The sequence below is a fragment of the Mesitornis unicolor genome, unplaced genomic scaffold, assembly GCF_000695765.1.
Source record: "Mesitornis unicolor isolate BGI_N332 unplaced genomic scaffold, ASM69576v1 scaffold8050, whole genome shotgun sequence".
Taxonomy (NCBI): Eukaryota; Metazoa; Chordata; class Aves; order Mesitornithiformes; family Mesitornithidae; genus Mesitornis; species Mesitornis unicolor.
This window is the reverse complement of record NW_010157518.1, coordinates 15367-39937: the sequence shown is the minus strand read 5'-3', so window position 1 is coordinate 39937 and position 24571 is coordinate 15367. Positions and strand designations below refer to the sequence as shown.

General features: G+C 44.0%; 1 protein-coding gene across 1 annotated transcript in view; it reads left to right on the top strand.

Moving 5' to 3' along the window:
• Nucleotides 1-24571, top strand: part of LOC104537422 — a gene marked incomplete at its 3' end in the record, with an annotated part of 55171 nt that overhangs the window by 16307 nt on the left and 14293 nt on the right. Inside the window, 3 exon segments of the mRNA XM_010180311.1 lie at nucleotides 1-32; nucleotides 5406-5459; nucleotides 9513-9614. The exon segment at nucleotides 1-32 is cut by the window's left edge and continues 10 nt beyond it. Of these exon segments, the coding sequence (XP_010178613.1) occupies nucleotides 1-32; nucleotides 5406-5459; nucleotides 9513-9614 (188 nt within the window).

The following is a 24571-nucleotide window of genomic DNA, read 5'->3' as shown; positions in this document are numbered from 1 at the left end:
CAGCAGGACTGAAAAGGGGAGAGCTAATTCAGGTACCTGGAACATAAATACCCATGCTCTTGTGATCAGTCTGTGGAAATCACAGGCAGTTGTTGGAAATCAGTGTTAGTTGGTTGCATGACAAGGTGTTGATATACTAAGTAAAAGTTAATGCCCTTAGCAAGATACTTATGGCTGGCATTCCTCACAAAGGCGTTTATTAGCCCTCAGCAATGAGGTGCAGATACCTCCACTTCCAGATCTACTCTTACTCTTTCAGTCTAACTCTTCCCAGAAGTCTTCCTCCCACAACAAAAGGGACACTCATGCTCTGGGTAATGCTGTGGCCCCTGGGGTCTCACAGGACCGTGCCCTTTGCTGCATTCCGGTAAAGTGTTAGAACCTATGGTTAAATTAATATCAGATGGCCAGGTAGTGATTTACTTGCAGAATTGTCTTTGCACTCCTCTGAGGTGACAGGGCAGACCCAGCCACTGATGACAGTGTATGGTTTACTGAAGTAAGGCACAGATAGCAGATGGAGCTGAAAAGCCCATGAAGATGCAGAAAATGAGTTGCGCACGTGGTTATTTGCCTTGAACAGCAATAGGCATGTTCTCGTCTCTAAAGATCAAAGATTGGACGTTGTGCTTCCATTTGGAGCAGCAAAACTGCAGCCATAATTAGGCAGCAGTTGTCTGAATATCTGGCAAAATGTGAGGGTGGACTTGCCGTTTGTGTGGGCAGTTGGATCTCAGAAGGAGTTGTGCATAAAGGGAGGCAGGGATGAGGTTCACTGAGGAGCAGAGGACAGCATCCTACAACCCCTGTTGTCGTGCATTGCACCTTGACGTGGTGTGATGTTCTTCGTGACACACCCAGCATCTCAGTGAGACCAGACTGGCTGGGGAAAAACAGCAGGTGAAAACCAGTGAGGCCATGATGGACAAGTGCTGAGACATCCCAAACACATCGGTGCGTTGCTGTTTAATAGTGTTGTCATGCTGGCGAGAGTGCTTTCATCAATGCATTGAAGTTGCAATGGCATCACCTCAAGTTTTGTCTGATTCCTTCTCAATTGTGTAGTAATTCTTGTGTAATGATATAATGGCATCATTTCTGGAGGTGTGATGGGGAATCCACATGTAAGATTGGCTGATTCCAGCCAATCCGATCAGCTCTTAGCTACCAGAACCACAACTACACGGCATGTCCCTGCTGATGACCAGAGTGAGCGACCCAGACCTTGGGCCAGCACCTTTTTAAAGACCATCATAGACATCCACACTGTGAAGCAAATGCTGAGGAAAGAAATGAAAGCCTCAAGCTGTGATTTCCCCCTTGGCTGCAGTCACATATGGCACCAACTAAAGCTTCTGCCTTACCTCCACAAGTGGTTTTGGCCCCTGTTGTGGGTAGCGCAGCCTGATAGCATTAAGTGCAGCGTGTGTAGACTGCCTATGAGGTCAAGTGCAGCTGCGGATGAGACACATCAGCCTATGACTGCTACCTGAGAATCCCATGGCAATGCTGCGTCCCGGAGGAGCTGTGATTGCGTGCTCTCTGGCAAGAGAATCCCTCATTCTTGTAAGTGCGTAGTGTCTACTCCAGGTCATGTGCTGCGTAACTGGAAGGCTCCTACGTGCTTTCTTAAGCTGTAGCTGTTTTCCTTTCATCCAGTTCCACTTCTCGGAGAAACAGTTGAGGCTGTAGAAGCTGGATTTAATAATTCAAGGCTGAGTGTTAGGACACAGGCATCCCAGTTCAGTATCTCTTATCCTCATCTCATTCATCCTGATGATCTCATCAAGACTATTCATCATTGTGGCCTCAACCAGGATAGGTGAGATCCTGAAAGCAGCTTTAGTGAATGAACAAATACTCAACACTGCTCTGTACAATGGCAAGAGACATAGTGAACAAATACCTGTTCTGTTAATCCCCAAAAGTAGAGCATTGGTCTGGCATGGCCACCTGCAAAAATGCTCTGCAGGAGCCTGCAGAAGAGGAGAATGAACCTTCTAGTCTGAATCTGATGTTCCTGAGCAAACTTCAGTGCTCTCTGTGACTCTCTGAGCAGATGGCATCCCCTGCAGCATCCTGAAAACACCAGATCTACATTTATTTGAGTGAGAGATGCGTTAGAGAGAAAAGACCCTACTGTGAACTCTGGGGGTGTTGCTGGACCCCGGCAATGCAGCTATGCAACTAAAAGCTCCCGAAAGCCCAGTCCACTGAAACTGCTGGCAGATGTGGAGATCGCTCCGATAAAACACAAGTGCCGTGAAGATTAAGCAGTCCTAGGCCAGGAAGAACAAAAGTGTTATCTTTATGAGTGCTGATGTCTGTCAATACCATTAGTCTTAATGGCTTCTGGTCCTGTATCTGACATAACTCAGTTTTTGAAAAGGAGCATGGAGTAGTGTGCCCTGCAGGATTCCTGGATTCATTTAATCGTGCAGAAGTGTCCTTCCACAGAAAAGGGGATCTGAGTTCAGGCGCTTCAGAGTACGTAGACTTCCCCCTTCCCTGCCCATAAAACTGTCTGCAGTGAGCAAACACCAAGCGTATCGGGTTGGTTGGAATCACATCAGCCAGTCTGGAGGCAAACAAGATTGAGTAAATCCTGCGCAGTTGCGTAAGCGGATGGTGTTGGCTCTGCACAACAGATGAAGTCAGGTTATGTATTAAGGACCACTGACCCAAAGGACCGTAATCATCCTGTGAAGCACCAGCCAGAACCTCGTGTCTGCCCCACGCCTCCAGTGTCTCCCAGACCCTCCCTGCAGGGCTGCTGGGGTCAGGTGGAGTGGGAGTGCAGAGCATAAGGAGGTGCAGAGCCTGCTTTGCCATTAAGAGGATGTTTTTCCTTGGAAAGCTGTGGGTATGGAGGCTGGGGTTTCCCTGATTTTCATGGATTGTTTTTTTCCAAGATGACCTTGGAAGCAAGCAGATCATTGAACCCTGACCTTTTCTTTTGGTGTTCTGTACACACAAACCAATATAGACATATATGTTATGGAATAAACTGCTTGAGTTGAGACACATGAAGTTTAGTCCGAGCGTTGCCTACCCTGGTTGTAGCAGAGCAGCTTGAGAAATCACGACACTTTTGTATCTTGCTGGGGAAGCTCAGTAAAGTTGAAAACTTTTTTGGCAAGTAAGTGTGAATCATAAGAAAGTGTTTTAGAAACCCTCCTGCAAACCTTTCTCTTCCTTTTCAAAACAAAGGCCCTACTGACATAAAAACACTGATAAATATAGCAGCTATTATTTGCAAGCTATTGTAAAATAATACAACGTTGGTGTGACATCATGAGACTCTGCAGCCAGATCCTCACCCCCTAACACACATATGAGAACAGTTGTTCGTTGCAGATGGGGCGAGTGACTGGTTCCAGATATGATATCACAGCGTGAAATGTACAACATCGTAAATAGGATTTTCATAGGCACAGATAATAGGGCCCATCTGCTTTCTAAGATAAATTTGGGGAGTTTCTTGCTTAAAGAAAAAGCTGAAGTATTTTAATGCTGCTCGATGTAAGAATTCTAATGCTGATCATAATCAGGTAGTGCATAGAAAACGTAGAGAAACCCCCTGCGTGGTAAATGTGGTAACACTTTGCTCCTCCATGTGTTTGCTGGAGCTCGCATCCATGGGCACGTCGCTGCTCTGGAGCCTTCTGGGCCACGGACACAAAACCTGATTTTTCACGCCCATAATGGGCATTTGCACCTGGCTGATTGACAGCTGTCCCAAAATATTCAAGGGGATTCTGCAGAGTACCACATGCGATAGCCTCATCTGCTTTGTGGGGTGGGTAGGCGCTGGTATGGGAATTGTTTGACTCGTTGTCAAGCAGAGCAACCATTGCTTTTCCTTTTTGTCCTTTCTCTCCATAGCAGCTTCCTTTACTAACAGGGTATTGGTTTGGATGGCTGATTCTGGGAAATAAGGGGCGGAAAAGAAGACCACTGAGAGTTTTCCATCAGTGGGCACCAGTGCCGATGGAGGCTGATGACAGCGAGTTAGCTCTCGCTTTGCTGAATCATAACGTATCCCCAGGGTTGCTCCCAGTGGGTCGTCTTTGTTCTCGTGCCGTTGTCCTGGGTTGTGCTTGCCATGTGGCCAGTGTGCTCTTTAATAATTACATAAAACATCCCAGCAAAGTATTCCAATAACGCCTGAAGAATATAGAATATACGGTGCTGGTATTTCCAAACTTAAGCAAATAAAAACAATGGAAAAACTTCATAAATCTGCAATTTCTTCTTCAAGGCAGCAAAACTTTCACTGTAATCAGCTTTATTTTCCTATCGTCTGAGTGTTTCCCAGAATACATAAAAAAAATTATATGCTGCCGTAAATTTTTAAGGAAGCAATTCCTGTGAGAGGCTCTTCTGATTGCTTAACGCAGAAGTGCAAACAGATGGAATCCGTTCCTATAACAAATCGGCCAACGTTGTTTCAAATACACAAGTGGAGAAAGTTTTAAAGCTTCAGCCCAAAGCAGAAGCCTGTCTGAAGGGAGATACGTAGTTGAATGAACAGGAAAATCAAATGCTCTCAGTTTAAACTGCAGCCACACGAATCGCAATCCCAGGACCCTCTTGGGATGGGAACGGCGCTGTAAGTCCTTGGTTGGCTCTCCCTTTCTTTCGGGTGGACCTGAAGCAGCAAAACTGGTTGGTTTACTTTGGAGGGGTGATGTGAATTTGTTGCAGGTGACTTGAGCCTTGTGGTTGGCAGATAACAAAGCAGAAACAGGTAGACTGTGGAGTTTCAAATGTATTTAAGATAGTTTGTCTTTGAACGTGTTTAAACAGAATTTAATCCTGTCGACTTTCAATGTTTGCTTTTGGAAAATCCTTCTGATTCTTCTTTGGAAATGTTTCTTATCACAGAGTTCCTGCTACTGTCTGTTTGCAGGAGCAGCCTAAGCAGCCAGAGCCCCATAAGGCTGATACCTGCTGCCATGCGAGCCCTGCAGGTCAGCTTTTCCTCTTTCCTCCCGTCCCCTAAAATAAGCAAAACCAACATTCTGCTCTTTCAAAACTGAGCAAAACCAATTGTTTCCGTTGTCTGTTTGTTAGCAAAGTTGGTGGATGCGCAGCAGGAAATGTGTGAAGGGAACGGGAGGGCTTGGATCCTCAATCCACCCAGTAGCAGCAACGAATAATAATTCACCATCTCTTCAGTGACAGAGTGCTGTAGATCAGCTTAAGCCTATCATGAAACTGCCTTTTGGCTTGAAATTGCTCGGATGCTAAGTTGTCAAGACTTGAAATGTATAATGGAAATTTAGACGTATCTCTCATGTTTCACAGTAGATGTATTAACCACAGCCCTCTCATTTCACTGATGTTATATAAAATTAATAAGATTCAGGCATAATCTTTCTCCTTCTTCTCCTTTTTTTAAGGGACCCTTGAGAATAAATCCTAAGAAGTACCATGAAGCCTTCATTCCATCTCCAGTAAGTGTAATTTTATAATGCTTTAAAGTTCATAAGTAAAGGTGCATTAAGATGGGAGTTATGCTGTGCACAGAAGGTCACTCAGAGGTGAATGGGTTGGAATAAATGAACGTGATCTGGATTTTCGTTTAAATCAAGTATTCCCAAATGAATTCTCCTTTTTGATACCTCAAAGAGCTACTGAATGAGCTTGTGCTGAAACTGGGGATACTGTTGGGTCCCACAGAGGGCAGCCGAAATCGGGTTCGAGGACCACCAGATAGGGTAACTGGACACCCTTGGTTTATGGCCGCAGAAGTTTTATAGATTTTCTACTGTTTTAAGTTAATCTTCCCTAAACAAATATGTTCTCCGTTTTCGATCTGCTGCATGAGCTAATTTGAAAAATCATTCCAGAAATAATACGCGTGATTCCTTTTCATGTGTCTGCTTTTGCAGAAGCTGTGTCTTGGTTGGCTTGGGCTGTGCTTCTGTAACACGGGGCTGGCTTACGCCTCTTGTCTCTTCTTGCCTGATTTTGACAGAGAAGAAGGGCTCTTGCAATTTCAGGGACTTCCAGTAGGAAAAGTGACCTCACAGCTGGCAGAGCCAGAGCTTTTTATCTGGAACTGACTTGGTCAAAATGTTACCGTCAATGAAAGAGAGAGTTTCACATTGAAATGTTTGTTGATGCGGGGGGGGAGAAGGCAGAGCCTGCCCCGAGACGGTGAAACACTGACTCTGTCATTGGCCCTGCTGCTGTCAGCACTGTTGTTTTGGAGCTTGGATTGAAAACCTTGATATTCCTGGCATTTTCATTTCAAGTTGTTCATTTGGGGCAGTGTTTTAGAGCCCACTTTGTTAGAAAAGGTTGGCATTACAGAGATGGGGGAAAGTTGGAAGTGCACAAAATAGACTAAAATTAACTAGAGGAAGTGGTACAGAGCAGCTCTCCAGGATATCAGTGAAGCAGCACTGTGCGTAAGTGGGAAAGGAACTTTACAAGTGTCCTCATAGCTGTGGTAAGTGTAAGCTGTTGAACGTATTCTCTGAAGTGACAAAATGCAAGGTTAAATGAGAAATCCAGCTACTCACATGGGCTTAATTGGATGTGAAGCTTTACCCTAATCACCCCCCATGTCCAGCTGTGGCCTTGTGCAGTCCCTGCTCTTTAGGCAGGAATACATACGACGAAGGTTAGCCAAGGTTATCTCCCCTGTCTTTCTACTTTTATGCCCGTTGTGGAGCTGTATACCAGAACCAGCCTTGTCCGTGAGAACAGGCAGAATCAGCACCTGGATGAAGATGGCTCTGGCTGGTGTGGACACTGTCCTCACTTTAAGACAGATGCTTTAGAAAGCTTATCCTTCATATAACATTATCTGCCATAATAGAGGGTTTGCAGCCTTCATGTTCTGCAGGACTTCCCATCGCTGCCAGATGCTGCAAGAGCTGCAGCTGTGAAAAATCACCCTCTCTCTCTCCTGCTGCTGAATAGGGCACTGTCCCCCTTTCTCTTCAGCTCTGACTTGGCTATGGCTTCACGGAGTTCAAATGCAACAGCTGTTCACCTTCTAAAACCACAAGTCCCAGAGTGTTTCGTGCTGCAAATGTGCTCTGTCTGCTCGTCTCATTGCATGAAGAGTTGAGGGGAAGGCCCAGGGCCTTTCTCTTGAAAGCCATGCAGACTAGGGACCTGAGCATTTAAAGCCCTGCATCGCATCTGGTGTCTTCCCTGCACGCAGTGGTGTGGTTTGAAATGACAGCATTGTCAGTGTGAAGAATGATGCTGCTGAGCACGAGTGATGGAGCAACTGCGCTGTACTGGTGGAAGGTACTTCTGGAGCAGATGAAATCACTGCTGTGATATTCCTAGGTGGCTACGCAGCAGTAAAATCCCTGTGCTCCCTGGAAGGGGCTGCAAGAGTCTTAAAGCCATAGTGGTCAGTGCAGTGTATGCACCCTGGAGGCAGCTGGGACTTTGCAAGTGTTTGTGTTGTGTTGTGATTCGGTGGCATTTTAATTACGTTGGTACCCTGGGGTGCTGAAGGAAAAAGTGGCATGCACAAGTGTTCTTGGAAATGCATGCGGTCACCCAACAATCGTGAGCCTGGAGCTCAAGGTATAGAAATGCTTCTTTTTGGAGGCAAAAGCAGAACTGATGGCAATTTCCTAATTGCAGCTTTGTTACAGGCATTGAAATTAACTGCTGTAAAATAGGTGTGCAAACACACGTATCAGAGTGTGTGTGTGTGTATATAGATATACACATATATATGGAGATATTGTTTGGGATGAGAGTGACTGGCTTGGATACAGCTTTAACCAGGTGGTGTGGTACATCAGGCATCTTTACAGGGGTGGGGGAAAGGGTTTGCCTTGCGTTTTCTTGGACACAGGAGAGAAGGAAAAACTGATGTAGAATCAACACATTACCACGAGTGCCAGCCTGGGACCTGCAGCACAGAGCAGCTACAGGTACAGATACAAAAAAGCAGACTTTTTCCTTACAAAGTGATGTTGAATTTTTCTTTTCATGTATGTGGCGGATTTAGGTAAAGAGTTGGGGCAGAAGAGAGAGTGGTGGGGAGAAATGAAGAATAAGACCATGTGTAAAAAATCTGGCTTTTTGAAAAGAACGGTTTCCAATTTGAATTATGTTGGTCCAAGAGGCTTTGCAATTTTTCTGCATCTTGTCATGGGAGGCAGTTTTCACACAGCTGTTGAGCCACTGCTGCTTTTCTTTCTAAGAGTAATTTGGTCTCTTGGAGCACGGCCTTAGTTTCACATCGTGGCAGGGTTCTGCCGTTTTACTGTTTTGGTATCTAAGCAGAGTAAGATATTTATGTGATATTAGGGCTTCATGTTTTCAGGTTATAAAAGAAGTTTTTCTTGGAGGCTGAGCACGCTGGTACTTCTGATTGGATTTACTCAAGCATATGAAACTCAGTCTGTATCTGAGAAGCGACTGAAGTTGTGATTAAGATTTTCATTCTTGCAAGGCTGTTTTTTTCATTGAAAGACAATGAAGTTCTAATCTAAAGAAAGGCATCCCCCTTTTTTTGTACCTCATAACTGTGCAAAGATGGCTCTCTCTAGAAAAATGTTGTCAACTGCTCATGTTGGTAGTAAATGTTCACAGTTTGACAAATTCACAGCACTGTAAACAGGCACAAAAGTTTTTCAGATGCTGAATTATGGGGAATAGAAATGAAAGCAGCAGGAGCACTGTCAATAATTAGCCAAAAAAAAAAGGACAAAACCGGCAATCTTTAAAAAACTAAAACCTTTGTGTTGGCATCTTCAGGAAACTTAATCTTCATTCACCCCATGAAGAAAACCTTCCAAACTAAATGTAGATGAGGCAAATGCCAGACGTGTCTGGGGTGGATAATCATAGTGCACACAATTAGTAGAGGCTCTTGCGCAAGGACGTTAACCCAGAATGTTGAGGGACGGTGTCCTGACATGTCTGCTACAGTGAAAGATCTTCTGGCTTGCAGTTGGCACCATAACTAAACATTAGTTGTGCCAAATATGTGGTGTTAACTCATTAAAAAAAGAGGCTGCATCCCCAGTGCCTCTCTCCAGGCCACCTCCATGACTGAGCGACTGATCCCAGAGCTGAGTGTCCCTCCTGTCCCATGTCACCAGCAGAGCAGCTCTGCACAGCTCACTTCAAAGAGATTCCCTTGTAACCACGGTCTGAGCAACAGCTTTGAGTGCTTGAGTTGGGAACTTAGTGTGTGAAGAGCTGCGGCTGCAGAAAGCTCTCGATCCATTCCCAAGAGTAACCGTAGAGTAACTGTCGAGCTCACAGACAATACATCTCGAGGGCTTGGCTCTGTGTTAAATAAATAGTGTGGAACTACTGTGCTGGCATGTACGTGCAGAGGAGCTTATTTGCTGAAAGGTATTGCATATGGTGAATCCATTTAATTTCTGTGCACAACTGCGGGATGTTTGTCTCACCAGGGCGTGTGTCTTTTTTTTGGTGACAGCATTTTAAACCTCCTAACAACTGTAATGTGATATGTTTTGGTCTGGCATTTATTTTTCTTCCTCTCTGACTAGGATGGCACTCGCGATATCTTCATTGATGGAGTGGTTGCTCGTAACAGAGCCCTGAATGGTGACATCGTGGTAGTGAAACTGCTTCCCAAGGAGCAATGGAAGGTCAGTTCAGTATCTTTTTCTGTGATCTGATGTCCTGGTTTGAGCTAAATAGAACTAATTTTCTGTTCGATCCCGGAGAAGCCATCGGGAGCCCAGGGGAGAGGAGTTAATAGAGAGCGTCTGTCCAGGATTTAGTGGCCAGCCCAGCCCTATACCACGACACTTGACAGAAACAGATTATTATTATTATTTTCTTCACTAAACTTAGAGCCTGATGAGAGAATTTTGTACAGATCAGATGGGCTAAATCGCAGTTTATACTGCTGTAGATTAAACCACTCTATCCATTACAATGTTTGGAAGAAGTGATGCCTAAAGTCTTGAAACCTCACTCTTTGCATGGAATGGCCTCCTTCATCGCTGTCTGGAGAAGCCTGACAACAAGGCTGGTTCAAAGTGTGGTTGTCAGAGGTGACTTTTGATACGTGTTGTTTAGCTGTCTTCGTGCTGTGGTATTGGATAGCTCCGAGTAGGTGTTTACAGTTGCTCATGTATTTGACAAGTGCTGTTGACAAAGCTTTAGTAATGATTAACTCTCTCTAATTTGTGGGTCAATTAGTCCATGGAGAGCTTATCTTGTCACAGCTCCAGATTTTGTGGTAATACCCTTCTTTACGTGAATGAAGAATGTGTGAAGTGATTGGAGCCAAATGGGGGACAACCCATTTTTCATGTTCATGTCTGAGAGTTTCACTGAGCTCACTCTCTGGGTTTTTTCCTTTCACTGATAAAACTCAAAGTCCTTTCACACATATGGATAATCTAATTTTGTTTGCAGGTTTATCTTTTAACACTGCTATGCAGGGGAAGTTCTTACTCCTTTTCTCTAGTTGCTGGGAGATGTAAGCTACAGTTAGCAATTTTAACATGGGTTTTCACACACAAGCATGACAGAACTGCCCCAAATTGGTTTCCAAACGTGACTTTTGAACTCTTCTTGAGAATTTCAAGACCGTTGTATATCTTCTGGACAAAAGGAATAGTGAGGGCAGTTCCAGCAGAGTAGGGACTGGTCTGAACTACTTTGACCTGGTGCTTTTCACTCATTCTAGCTGCCTTCTCTCTGTCTTTGTTTAAAGTTATATGATTTTAGGCTTGCAAATGCAAGGTCTTCAGTCTGGTCATTTGATGAACCCTCAGCCTTCTCTGTTTGAATCTAATAGCGATGGAAATGAGGGTTTGAAATGTATTAGAACTTATGTCTTCCTTTGAAGTATGTGCAAAATGAGTAAAAAACCCAAGTATTTATTGACACGTCTAAATGCAAATCTACCTTATGCAAAAGGCAAATGTAAGTAGGATCTAAGATATTACAAGTATATCCATATACAAATGTAGGAAAGAGTTCTGCTGCTATCTGTGTAACCTCTAAACCCCAATTTTGAGTATTGAAGCAAAATTTCTTTGATAGTTATTCAAGAGTCCAAATCAGAGTTCACTAAAGCTGTGATGATTACTATGTTTGGATCACCAAATCCATATACATAAATTATCTTTTGTATTAGACTATTTCATATATAGTTGGAAAAATTGAATAGTTTGGGCACTTAGATCCTTTGCCAGGACCTGCCAGCACAAGGTTTTCTTTGTGGGCTTGATGGAGATTGCCTCAGCTGGGAGCTTTGCCTGCAGTTTTCCATTTATATCTGGCTCTAAACAAAGATAACGCCTCTCTCTTATATCCTCATACCTTCATATCTTCAAAAGTAATGTTCTTTTATGAATACAAGAGGAAGGATTCAGAATATTCCCCCTGTCCTGGGCAAATGCTGATATAAATAGAACTGGTGGAGAAGTGGTGTCTCCTGCGTGGAGACAATTCAGAAGACTTTGCTGTTTTGCGGTATGATTGTGATTATTCCTTGGCGAATGTAACCCTGCCAAATGAAGCAGCTGGAACACGCCAGTCGTGTTTTGCAGCCACACAGGTGCTGCCCTATATAGTCTCATCTTTTTGTTTCTTGCCATCAGCAACTTAATCAGCGATGACATCCCTTTTCCCCTGCTCCCTGAATCTCTCGCTGTGCGCTCGTGTTTGTATTAGTTCTGTGGGAAAGGTGCCACTAAGTTGTGCTGCAAGATGCTGCATCCTGCCAAGTAATTCCTACTGATTAATGATAAACTGTCGCAACCTATTTTAGGTTTTTCCATTTGTTTAGTCTCATGCTGCTGCAAAGCTGCCCCATATAGGTGTCTTGAGGGTTTTCTCCTTCCCACTGGGCCTTTGGAACAACCTGAACAGCTTCAGTTATTTCCTCGCAAAAATGTAAATCAGGTGTGTGGTATCACTGATGCTCTCGGAGGAGACTTTACAGGCTCTGTACATATTGGTTTGTCAGGATTGAGATGTGCGTACTGATTGCTTTTATGTTTGTACTGTTGTCACTATTCCCAACCCATTGGTCTGTGCTCTACCACGAACCGAGCTGGGTTTTTTGGTGGGAAACCAGTGTCTTGCAGAAGATTGGGTCAGTCTGTGTGGGTCAAGTGCCTGTGAGAGGAAAACGCTGCCTAGGGGCAGTTTCTCCAGGGATTTGTGGTGGTGGTGGTACCTCACACACAGGTGTAAATGCCACAGTGAAACATAAGGAGATGTTGAAATAGTCTAGATGCACGGTAATGCTTTCTGTAATACCTTCTTCAGAGGGACAGCAGTGTTTTCTTCCCCAGCCCTCTGCTTCCTGGCTCAGTGGTGGGAAATTTATCAGACTTGAATTTCTCAACATCATGTCCTTCCCAACGTGTGCATCAAGTGCTTGGATGGTCCTCCCTGTGCTTATTGTGTCGGTCTTTAGAGCTCTGTGTGTTCATCCGTCCTCAGGGAGAGCTGCTCGCTGTTCAGCAGTGATCAGTGTGTCAGTTCATATTTCTGTGCTTAGTATTAGTTCTGACCAAGAGCCAGCAATTTCCGTGTGGCACCACCGGCCTCAGGGAGGGACGTTTTGTCCCTGCAGTTTGTGATCCTGCGCTCCTGAAGACGGTGGCCATCGGCCTCCTGCCAGGGTTGAGCGGTGCCTTGCGGTGACCGCATTTGGAGGCAGCATTTCAGAAGTTCCTCTCCTGTCCTCTTGTGTTACATCTTGGGAATATTGAGGTGCTATGGTAACTTTCAAATATTTAGCTTTTGCAAAGTAAGGTATTTGACTTAGACTGTTTTTCCAGGTACTTAACCTACTCTTAGCGTATGAAGTCAGAGTATCGTTGCAGTCAGCGAGACTGTGTCCACTTCTTAATTCAAGCTGTAGGGCTTCCCTGAACCTGTGCCTTTATCTTCTGGAAGAGCATCGTGATAAAAGATAGCTACTGACACAGGATTTACCTCAGACCTTGTCAATTATTCTGATAAAGAAGGAAAAAAAGTGCTTTATTTCTTGATTGATTTTCACTACTTTAACTTCCACCTGTGGGTTCTTATTATATTTTATGGAGCTGTGCTTACATCAATTTCAGGAGCTTCAATTATACGGTGTCATAATTACTGGAAGGCAAAAAAATGTTGATACGATGATTACAGCAATACTTCTCGGTCTCGTCAAGGAGGGAAGCAGCGTGTCGGTATAAAGGATAAACCGAACCCATCTTTCCTCACAGTCTCTTTTTGCTCTTTTACCATCTGCTTAATTGCCAGGCAGAATTTGTTTAATTTCAGATATCTGCTTTGGTTTTTCTCGCAAGACGTAATTTCTTTGGTGGAAGGAAACAGCATAATAAGTCATTTGATATCACTTGGGGCTTGGATTCCTGGCCCAACCTCTGGTGCTTTTAGAGTAGTAGTTTATAACGTGGAATGTTTTTCATGACAACCGTCTCACGCGTTGCATGCTATGGCTGAAATTTTAGAGTCTTAGTCTGAAAATAGTACCCAGACGAGGACTTTCTGCTGCTCGAGTCTGCCTGAAAGGAGTTTTGGGGTCCAGCCCCCTATTGCTTGCTGCAGTATGCAGGAGACAGCTCTGGTTCTGCATTTGCTCGCAGCAGTGGTGTATTGAAACAGTAACAACATCTACTCTATATGTACATGAAACGAAGTGCACTGAACGATGACAGATCAGCCTGCTGGTTTCTCAGAAGTCAGTGCCTGCCAGTCCTATCTTTTGTTGTTGCTGTTGTTTTGTGAATCATTTCCTCTTCAGCTTAAAGTGCTCCTTCGCGCTATTTTCGGCTGGTTCTTTGATCGTGTCAGAAGGTCTCCAGGGCCAAGGATGTAGGACTGCTTGTTTATGTACAGTGTGTGCCGCTGGATAACAGGATAATGGCTCCAGCGTTTTAGTCGGGAAGTGTCTGAAAGCGATAGAAATGGTGATTCTTTACAGCTCCTGAAAGCACGTGTTGTGTTCAAGTGAGGTGTCAGATACAGTCGGGTGCTGCAGGAGATCTTAGAGCTGCCTCTTCTGGAGCCGTACATCAGAGATAAATATTTGAACACTTTCTGTACAGAAGACATAAACTGCAATTCTCTTTTCCCAGCTGTGACCGTTGTTGGCATTATTACGAACCAACACAGAGAAGGAACAGTTTGATTCGAGCAGACGTCGCAAGTATCACCATGTATAGTTTGAACACAGCTCCAGATCCTGGCAAGCCACCGCCTCCAACTATTGGTGAAAAGCTGTGAATCATTGGTTGTTCAGAGGGGATGTGAGCTTTGGATTTGCCCTGGTGAATAATGATTCATTTCAAGCAAATTCTGCTGAGAGTCGGTTTCTTCTCTAAATCTCAGAGCTAGTGTCAGGATAACAGTAACTCAGGAGGAGCTGGGGTTCTTAGAGGGTTATCACAGCAATGCTGCTCGAGTGGAACAGTCCAGAGTGTTGTTTGGAAACATTACATTCAGAATAATAAAAATATAAAGTTCTGGAGAAGTCATTATCGAAATAGTAAGTGCTCTGGCGTGCTGAAAGCGTTCAAGTGTAATTCATGGTGTCCAGGATTAAAAGTGGGAAGCTGAAGAAGCCAGCTAGGAAGATGTCCAGAAAAGCAGAGCTCTAGCAAATCTGAAAGGTTGATGGATGCTGTAGGGAGGAAGAGTAGTTGGTTTTTAAATTTATTTTGCTGTAGCCTTTACAGCGAGGGCTGTGAGTTGATGGTTGCATGCATGTGCAGGCACTCCCTTCCCCACCTCAGAAAATCCCCAAACCACATTGGTGGCATCTGGAGAAGCTTCATTGCCTGCTTGCTTTCTGCTGGTGCCATTTTTGGATGGCCATGGGTTGTTCTGGGCCTGATGGAGCTGCGCTGTGGGCTGGCATGGCTCTTCCCAGGCTTTCTTTAGCTCCAGACTGGGTATGGAATTGCAATACCGTAGATCAATAGCAAATAAGCTGAGAAAATAGGAAGTGTTGCTCACCAAGACGTATGTGGCATTAAATTTGCTCTTCCTGCAGATGTTGGTTTCACATTTTGTTAATCAAATATCACTTGAAGTGAATCAACCGATGTCTCGACGCAGTGAGTTTAATAGCAAGACCTGGCATGCTTTTTATGGTGTATAACGCTGAAGTTAGCGTAATGATCCCAGTTGTGTGAGATTGCTGTGACCCAGCGCCGCCTTCACCCCTGGCCTCCCCAGGATGTGTAAAACAGGGAGGCAGAAATACCAGCTTTTGGGATGTCACGAGCAGCCTTACCTTCCTGAGGAGGACCTTTCCTGTCAATCCCTGCCTCTGTCTCTCTGCTAGAAAGGCCAGAACCAGGATCCCAAATAATAAAATCACAAGAAAGGTCCAGAGTTTTTGAACAGTCCTTTTTTTACTCTTCTTCCTGCTGTACTGGATATAAGAGTGATATTAGACGGCAAATTGTTTAGTTAGGTAGGAAGGCAAACTTCTTTTTATTGACTGCCTGCATCCTGTCCTACCAGCGCAGATGTGGTTTGGCTGCACAGATGCAGAATAAGATAAAACATTACCCTGAGGTGAACAGTCAAGCCCTAAATCATCGCTCATCTCGCATGCAGCCCGTTGTTACATCCCTGCTGGAGTAACGGCAGATAAGTCCCTTGTGACGGGGGTGACTTCAGGCGCTGGGAGACGCTACGAAATTTCAGCGCGTGTTCCTGGAAAAGCTTCATCTGGAATGGGAGGAAGTGCTCGTGGGGACGCCTGATCCTACTTAGAGGAGGGCTCGAGCCAACATTTAATACCTGATCTCTGTTCCTGCTCACTTCTTTCTTCCCTTGGTCACATGGATATAATCTAGTACGGCAAATTGTTTCCTTTAACAACTAACTTTTCATCAAGTGATTGTTTTAAACTCCATTCTTCCAAGCCTTCTGTAAATACGCACACATCACAGTAGATTATTCTTAATCCAGTCTCTTACATAAGCACTATCAGTTTGGACTTTTCTTAGTTCTTGGTTCCTGTGGAATTAGTATTTCTTAGAATTGTTTGGGTTTTGCCAGTTTGGAGACTGATTTGATGATATCACATGAGGATCTGGAGCCTGCACCTTGGTAAGGGAGTCAGGATACCTGTTGTTGCGATGGGATTGGTTTTTGGAACGTCACGCACGTTAAACTCACTTCGCTTTTTATAAACGCTTTCCTGAAAGACTGTGCAGGTTTTCAATAGCCTGGGTTTCTATCGGATCCACATAATTAGAAGTAAGTTTAAATAAAGTGTACTGATGATACAAGTCCCGTGTGGCCTGAGATTTTTCCAGTGAATGTTGTACTCTGTTGGTTTTTTTTTGAAGGAGATTGTACCCCTAATTTAGCTTGATAGCTGGGGAAATGAAGAGCTACTGTGCCATCAAAAAGCTGTAAATCTTCAAAGTCCTTAGGTGAGGTTGTTTTGGATCACATCCTAAGTTCTGCAGAAGAGGAAAAGTGCTACCCATCAATTTGCATGTTTGCTCTTGTTATCGACTGGCAGAGAAATGACAACTGGCTGCAGTATTTGCATGTGGTCAGAGCTGCTGAGGTTGGCTCATTAACTCTTTTCCCTTATTTCCTTAACTCTTGTTTATTTTCCTTAAAGTCATAAATCAGAGGGACAAGGAATCTAAAACAGAGGTGATTTATGTCCATGAGGAATCGCAGCAGCTGGAGGAGTGACAGGGAGTTTTCTACAGCAGGTTCTTTGGGGCACGGTGTGGGACCTCGTTCATAACCACGTGGCACTTGGAGATAAGGAAGATGCTTGTCATCAGGGATGGGATGCCTTAAATTTGTTGTTGGCACAAGGTAATTTGTAACCGAGATAAAGTTGTCTGAAGCCTAACGGTTGAGTTTTGAATCAGTGTGCTGCCAGCTTCAGAGAGCCAGGATGGTTGTGCCTCCTCCCAAACACTGTTCCTGTGCCTTCCTGCAGGTGAGGCAACGTGTAGCCAGGTGGGGGACATCTCCTGGCCTCCCACTCCCCTCCTCTCCTAACTTGGTGACATTATTTGCTATGGGGTGAATCCCTTCTCCTCAAATTTTTGAAGCCAATGTCCAAAGTGCCTTGGCACAGCACAGGAACTGGGAATGAACAAGTTATTGGGGCACTGTGACGCAGTGGAAGGTGGTTGGTGATTTATGTGCATCAATAGCAATCTTCTTTACACTGCTAATGTAAGAGGAACTTGCTTGCTACTTGGTATTATCCTCAACCCAAGTAAGATACAAATCAGTGCCCTGGAACGTACAACCGTGGCGGCATCTCTTTCTGCATCACCTTGAAGAGCTACAAGCAGTGCTTGTGTCTTGTTTGAGGTACCACTCGAAACACTGAAAGATCCATTAAAATTCTTCCTGATGATATTTTCCAACAAATTCCTCACTCTTTCGTTAGCTGTATACTTGTATATCATGTGCTCACTGATAAGACAATGCTATGTGTTTTTGAAGGTCCCAGATTCTATCTGTGCTTTCCCGTTTTTGTCCCAACCTGAACTGCCTGGAGGCTTTTAAAAAAACTTTTGTGACCCTAGGAAAATACTGCTGATATACTAACTCAGCTGCAAAAGGCAGTCACTTTCAGAAGTTTCCTTGATTTCTCACTGTTTCTATTGTGGGGTTTTTTTTGTTTTCAGTGTTCTGTCACATTAGGGCTGTCTATGTCTCTTATGAGTTTTTTAGGTTTCCAGTACGCTAATGATTCATCCGTCCTCAGCTGTATAATCTCCTGGGGCTGAAGCATTGCTTTGTTTTTAGCTTTGTCTAAACTATTCTAAAATAGAGAGCAGTGCCAAAACACATACTTTTAATTGAGCTGCTTTGGAAGTGTGAAAATGAAGACTTGGTGTGATCTAATTAGCACTTGTGTGTTTGGGTTTCAAAAAGGGACGAGTTTCCCAGACATCGTTCTCTGTTCTGTCTGAAAAAAAATCCTGCATCAAGGTGTCTGTCCTGCTTAGTTCTTGTTGGTGCTTGGAAGCCCCAGCCATACTGCTTTTGCTAATTAGCTACCTGCCAGGACCTCCTTCTGTTCTTGCTCTTGCTTTCTGCTTGTTTGCTGCACTGGTTGTTGGCCACTTCTATTTGCAAGCTCTATTGGCGTCTCTTTTCCTATGCTCTCTTCAAATCCTGTGTGGCATCGGGTTTGCCAGGTTGCTGCTGTTGGGAGAAGGTCTCAAGGAGCTGTGTGAAGTGGGAAGGTTATCTCAGCACCTTCTCTGCCTGATTTCATAACTGTTCAGAGGAGTGGGGTGGAGATTTCTGGTAAAAGCCTTTAGTACAGTAGCCAGATAACTCATCTCTGTGCACTCCTTGACATTTTTGTCCTGTAAAGTGTATTTTCTCCAGGGTTTTATCATCGGTTTTGATGTCAGATTGCCTGACTTCCTTTTCTTTTCTGTGCAAACCAGGACTGCAGCTGTAGCCCCTCATAGTGACTGAGAGCCTGGCTTAGGGTTGGACTCAGCACAGGTTTGGACTCATAGCTCTTCTCCCCTCAGGTGCTAGCATGAGAGCTTGTCTGGTGACAGACATCCTCTCTAAAGGGTCCCATCCACAACAAATCCATGTGGCAGTGCTGCAGGACTCATGCTCTGTACAGCCCCATTGCCTTGGAGCAGCTTGCTGCCCATTTCAGCACAGACTTTTCCTAACCAAGCACCATTCCCTGACCTTTAGGCTCATGCCTTTGGCAAAGCAGCCCAGCAACTGTTGAGCTTTGCAAATGCCTTTCCACCCATGATGTAGTTTGGCAGCTGTGCTTTGTGCGTGGTCCAAGCAGTATTTTGACAGCATGGCGTTACTTTATCTACTCTTCCTGGTTTTTCTCCCATATTCCTTTCTCTAAAACTGCTCATTGGTTTTTCTTCTCCACACAGTTATTGAACTGTGGATATAATATGTTTATCAGCTCAGATTCGTGTCTTGGAAACTTAATTGACCTCTTTATGTAACGCTTTATCACTAATGCATGGTAACGTTTCCTGGCAGGATATGCGTTGTTAAAATCCCTTTGTAGAAAAACAAAAAGGCAAGCATAGAAGCGGATGGCTCCTCTCTTGTAAGGTTCAAAAGTTTGTAAGGCAAAAAAGGAAAATGTTCTTCATGGTACCTGACATCATTTAGTCCCACCATCCCACTTTCCCATGGGGTGACTCCTATCAGTGGCTGAGATACAGCGGAGCCCAAGGACGAGGTGTGGTGGCAGCCGTCACTGTCAAATAAAGGAAAGGCTGGGAGGGGAAGGTTGGCCTTGTCAGGGCAGTGGCTCCATCTATACAGTAATTTCCTATGAGCTGACTGAGACCTTGGGCAGACTTTTTGCTAACAAAACCACATGTCAAAATGGATTATTTTATTTTGGCTTCCATTGTCTATTTGTCACCGAAGGAGCCAGCGTTATCCAGTGGTCAGTTCCAGCCGTCCGCCCTCCTGCACCAGCAGAGCCACTTCAGCAGGTTCACAACACTGGTTTTTTGGGGATGAGTGGCACATCACTGTGACAGCCAAATTCAGTGACATGGGAATGATCCTGGGGCCCGAGGCTTTTGGTTGAGCAATTAGTTGCTATGATCGTAAATAAACTGTTAGGCTGTGCTTCAGAGCTCCAGTTCCCAGGCACTGCTTTCTGTTAAGTGCTTTGTGGAAGAAAGAAATAAAAAACCCCCTAAAACCCGCAGTTAAACTAATCTCCTCTAACAGTGTATAATGCGATTTGAGGACCAGTGCTTGAGGGAAGGGCGTTGTACAAAATGACAGACAGTAAAATATATATTTATATACAGCTCTTTGCCCAGGGCTTTTGTGGTGTTAGGAAATAGAGCTCCCAGCACTGGATATCACCCTCTCTGAGTAAACATGGTGGTTTCACCAGCTAAGGATCGATTACTTTAGAAAGCACTCAGTATTTGACAAATACTGTTCCTTCGGATATTGCACATCCGGATCCTTTTGTCTGCATCGACTTGCCTCAACACCTCTGCTCCCCAGCAGGTTGGGTGCTCTCCATCCTACCCCTCCTCCTGGCCCAAATGCCGTGTCCTGCACCTTGTCTTTACCTTTGCATGCCCAAGTAGGTGGTTGCATGGGTTGATCCACATCACCTGGGTGAGGTGGGGGACCAGGATGGGAGTAAATACGGTTCATATGTTGTCACTAGCAAGAAACCCAGGAAAATGCCCTTTGTTTTGACTGCATCAACCTTTTTTGGCATCAAAAATCAGTTATTTAAAAGTTTAGTTGGTGTTTCTCCAGCCAAGACCATGGCTGGATGTTCTAGATGTTAGGATCATGATATGAAAAAAGCAGTGAAAAATATGAACATCAAATTTAAAATTGGCTATGGGAAATACTTTATCAGTTTAGTATTAGTATTAAATTTTTTCAAGACTTTCTATTTTCCAGGGTTAGTCAGAATGCCCTTGGAATAAGTCTTGTCCTGCCTGGGTCACATCCCCTCAGCCCTGAAGCGAAAAATAATGTGGCTTAGCTAAACCTCTGCTCTTTCTCAATATATACCAGGGAAAGCCTGCTTCATTTTTTTACCAAGTCTACATAACCTTTTCTCTGCAATAAAATTAATCATCTTTGATACATGGTTGTGGAAAACATTGTACCCAAAAACTGTCAGATTTTCCCAGTGTAGTCTTCCTTGCTGTGCAGAAGTAAACACAGAATAAATGAGTGGGTTGAATAGAGAATCCCAGTTCATGTGTCTTGGATAAATGACTCTGAATACAGACAGAGATGATTATTTTTTTAATTTTCACTGGAGAAGCTTTAAATCATGCCTTAATATACGACACGTTACAGGATATTTATGCTTGTGCAAACACTGTAGTTAAAGTTGAGGTCACTCAACCTTTCTGTGTTACAGGCTTAGAGAGTTGAGTGCAAGTCTACAGCAAGACTTGTTCTGGGCAGAAAACTGACTTTAGGCGTTTGTTTTGAAGTCTATGCTTTGTGGACAAAATTTAGCAAGTCCATGCAGAGATTCTCCTCTAATTAAAGTAAAAATGTGTGAGATTTGATGCAATAGATGAGTGTGTTAGGCCCGCGATGGGGAAACTTCATCTGAAGTGGTTGTTGGCGTTGGGCAGGAACGAACCGCTCCCCGTGGGGGTCAAGAGGACTTTGGTATTTGTGTGGCAACTTTTGGCTGTTTGAAAGGAGCAAGAGTGGTTTGAATTCCCAAGTAATGCGTGGTTACATGAGCTGTAGCTTGCAAGGTTTCGCGCCAATATGCTGGAGTAACTCATGATTCTAAAAATTGGGTGTTTTATCATTAAATAAAGAGAAGAAAACCTGCTTTTACTATTGGAAGGGCACAGCATGCTTGTTTCACTGTACCTCTTTTGCTATATCCGTGTGTTTTATATGACTTGCTGTGGAGTATTTACGGGTGAGAACAGTGTCTGTAATCAAGCTGATTCGTGTATTAATTTACCTTAACCCCTCATTTCAAACCAATTACCAACTTCCTGTTTTAGGTTAGGTCTCAGTGCTTGTAGCGCTTGCCAATCCTGCCTCCTTATTTTATATTGTTGGCAGTTTTGAAGCTATTAAATGTTTAAGTTGCATCTTTCAGTTCCAAATTCCACTTCAAGTAACACCGAAAAAAGCCATGAATTTTGTGGAAACAGCTCCTAAAGTCATGATGAGAGGGTAAAATTAAAGACATGTAGTTGAATGGGGTGGGAAGTGAAGCTGCTTTCATACAGGTTTTGAACTATTTGCTTTATTTTTAACTAGCCTAGACTGAGAGTTTGATAAATTGAAGGTGTATGGACTGTGCTGGGCAAAGAAAGAAGAATTCTGTTAAGAAATTATGGAAACCATTCATATTGCAGAGCCCGGGCAGAACATTTTAATTGTACTCACAGGACTATGCATAATGCAGTAAAATAACTTCTGGGAGGTTTTAAGACAACTTTACAATGCAGTCAAATTAATTGGAAAGAAAATTATTAGTTAAGAATTTAATAACCTGCTTAGTTTTATTATGGTGGAGTCCTATTAGGATTTTACAAGGAAGCAGGTTTGGTCCTGTGCTTGGTTTGAAGTCAGATTTGTGTTGCAGAAGCCTTTCTTGGGTGTTTTGAACGTGCTCCTCCGAGGAAGGAGGATGCCTTTGGTGGAGGTGACTTGGCCGTGTCTTGTGGCAGGTGGCAGAGGGGCCTTGTCACGGGGTGGGAACCAGTCCCTGCCCCGAGCTGGGCGGCACGGTGTGAACTGGTAGGGATTGATAACCTTCTGAGTGTTTAACAAGGCAAATCCTTCCGCTTCATTGTTTCGCTGGGAACAAACGCTTATCACTGGATGGTTTTGGTTTGTATCCCTTTTCATTTGTTTTGGATCAGGGACCGTAAAAGCTGTTTAATCATCTGCAACCTGCAGCACAAGCATGAACTTCAGCAAATGGCAATGAAAGGGAACCGGGGTTTCTGGGGGTGCTGCATCACTGGGGGGCTAGGGGCCATAAAGTACTTCATTCAGTAGTCTGTTGATGCTTCAACTCTTCATGTGGCCAATGTCTACCCCTACGCCTTCTCCTTCATTTACCTTCTCTGTACTCATTCTCCATCCCCCATTGCCAGGACCCAGTGCAGCCAAGCTGTGGAGGTGGAAGTGGTGACTTTGGGTCCCAAACAGAGAAGTGGGATTTGAATTTGGATGCCAAGAACAAACTGCTGTGTGAAGTGTTTTCCTCTTCTGATAATGGTGTTATGGCATAGGCGTTGCATGGTACGTGGTAAACCCACAAATTAGCTTGAGGGGTGAACAGACATTTCAAAACAAGGCAGAGAATTTAAGGAGGGATTAAGCAAAAAGGAAATGGAGGACTTAATGTTTTACCTGAGCGGGCTTTAACTTGCTTTTCACACGTCCCCAGCTCTGCAGGCAATGCAGGTGCTTTGGGCACTGAGAGTCTGTGATATAGTAGCTGTCATCTATGGGTAGAATGGAAGCAGGCAAGTAGGAAATTTACCCCATCAAAGGCAACAAATGCACTGGTTTTGCTGGTGAAAAAGCCAGTGGAAGGGGTTTCCTAAAGCTGGGTAGGATCTGAGAACTTGTCCCTCTTCCTTTTCTGTTTTACCAGCTCAAGATGAGTGGTGAGTCACTGCTGGCTGCTTGGCGTGGTTCCTTATTGGAGACCTGTCAGGAGGGTTGATTAATAATCCAGAGCATTTGGATTCAGCGTGATAAAACTAATCATAACAAAGTACTTCAGTGCCCAACTTGAAGCTGTGAAGAATATCCTGTTATCATAGGTGTGTGTATAGGAAAGGGCTAACTTTTTCTTTTTTTACAAGATAAACACAAACTGGGTGAGTTGCAGAGTGGTGGTACTGTTTCCAGAGGCTGCTTTCCAAACCTCTTGGTGATTAAGTGGGGCTGAGAGCTAGTCCTGTCACTTGCAGAGTTTCAAAAATATACTCCTCGAGACCTCTTGAGTTACATGACAGAAGCTGTTATGGAAACTGCTCAATTAAATGATACATAAATAATTATAATGAACACAAACCTACTTTCTTCTCAGCCTGCCTTTTCACTGAGTGTGAATCTGCCTTACTTCTCTCTATTTTTCCAGTTGCGTAAACAATTTATCATTAACACTTTTACTGTATGACAGTTTACCTTTGTAGATCTTCTCAAAATAACTTCTTCAGGTAAGGAAAATTGTTAAATGTCATCCCATACTGACTTCTACCCAGAGGGGAAGACTGAACAAGTGAAAGATTGCTTTGAGTTCAGCAGATCTGTGTGAAGCAGCTTTGAATTTGCTGGGTTTATTTAATGAGCACATTGAAAGCCCAGAGTCTGTCTCAGGGTCCACTAATTGTACCCAATGTACTGCAGGGGAGGGATACTCCTTTCCTTTCTGGCCAAAAGGACTAACAGTCTGTGATTTTTTAGTCATGATTGTTTGCAGGTAGCACAGTCCAGACTTAGTGTTTGAGCTGGCCACCTTGTCACGCTTTGATTTGATTTCCTCATTCTGTAATTTCCAGTGTTGAACTGAGAGTTCTTGTTGGGTGACTAATGCATTTCAGCGCTGGTTAAGGCACTTCTGAAGACCCAGTGTTCTTCCTCTATTAAATATTTTATTAATGACCTAAGCAGGTGTCAAGGATAGTTCACAGCCACGTGGTTTTGAGCCATGCTTCTGAATTTTGCCAGTCCCGGGTTCATTTTGCAAGGGCGTTGAATGGGGGTAACACTTGACACCGCAGTGCTCCCCCCCACGGCCCATTAGCACCTCGGCTTTGTACCCCTCAACATGGCCAAGCGTGTAATTTTTCTTGTATTTCTACTTTGCATCAAGGTATTTACTGTGTATTTGTTAGGAGACTTGCAAGCATAATCAGAATATTAAGAGGAATATATTGCTACGGGTGGGCACTGGTTTTTTTTCTTCTGGGCAGCGTTGCAGGTAGCTCATTGCTGGCTTTGCATAGACTGCGAGGTTCAGTTTGTTACAGCATGGAGCCATCCGTTCCTTGCTAGAAAATAAAATTTATCCGAAGGAAAAGGGAGAGCTCATGGCAATGTGGGGCAGAGCTTTAGTCCCTCA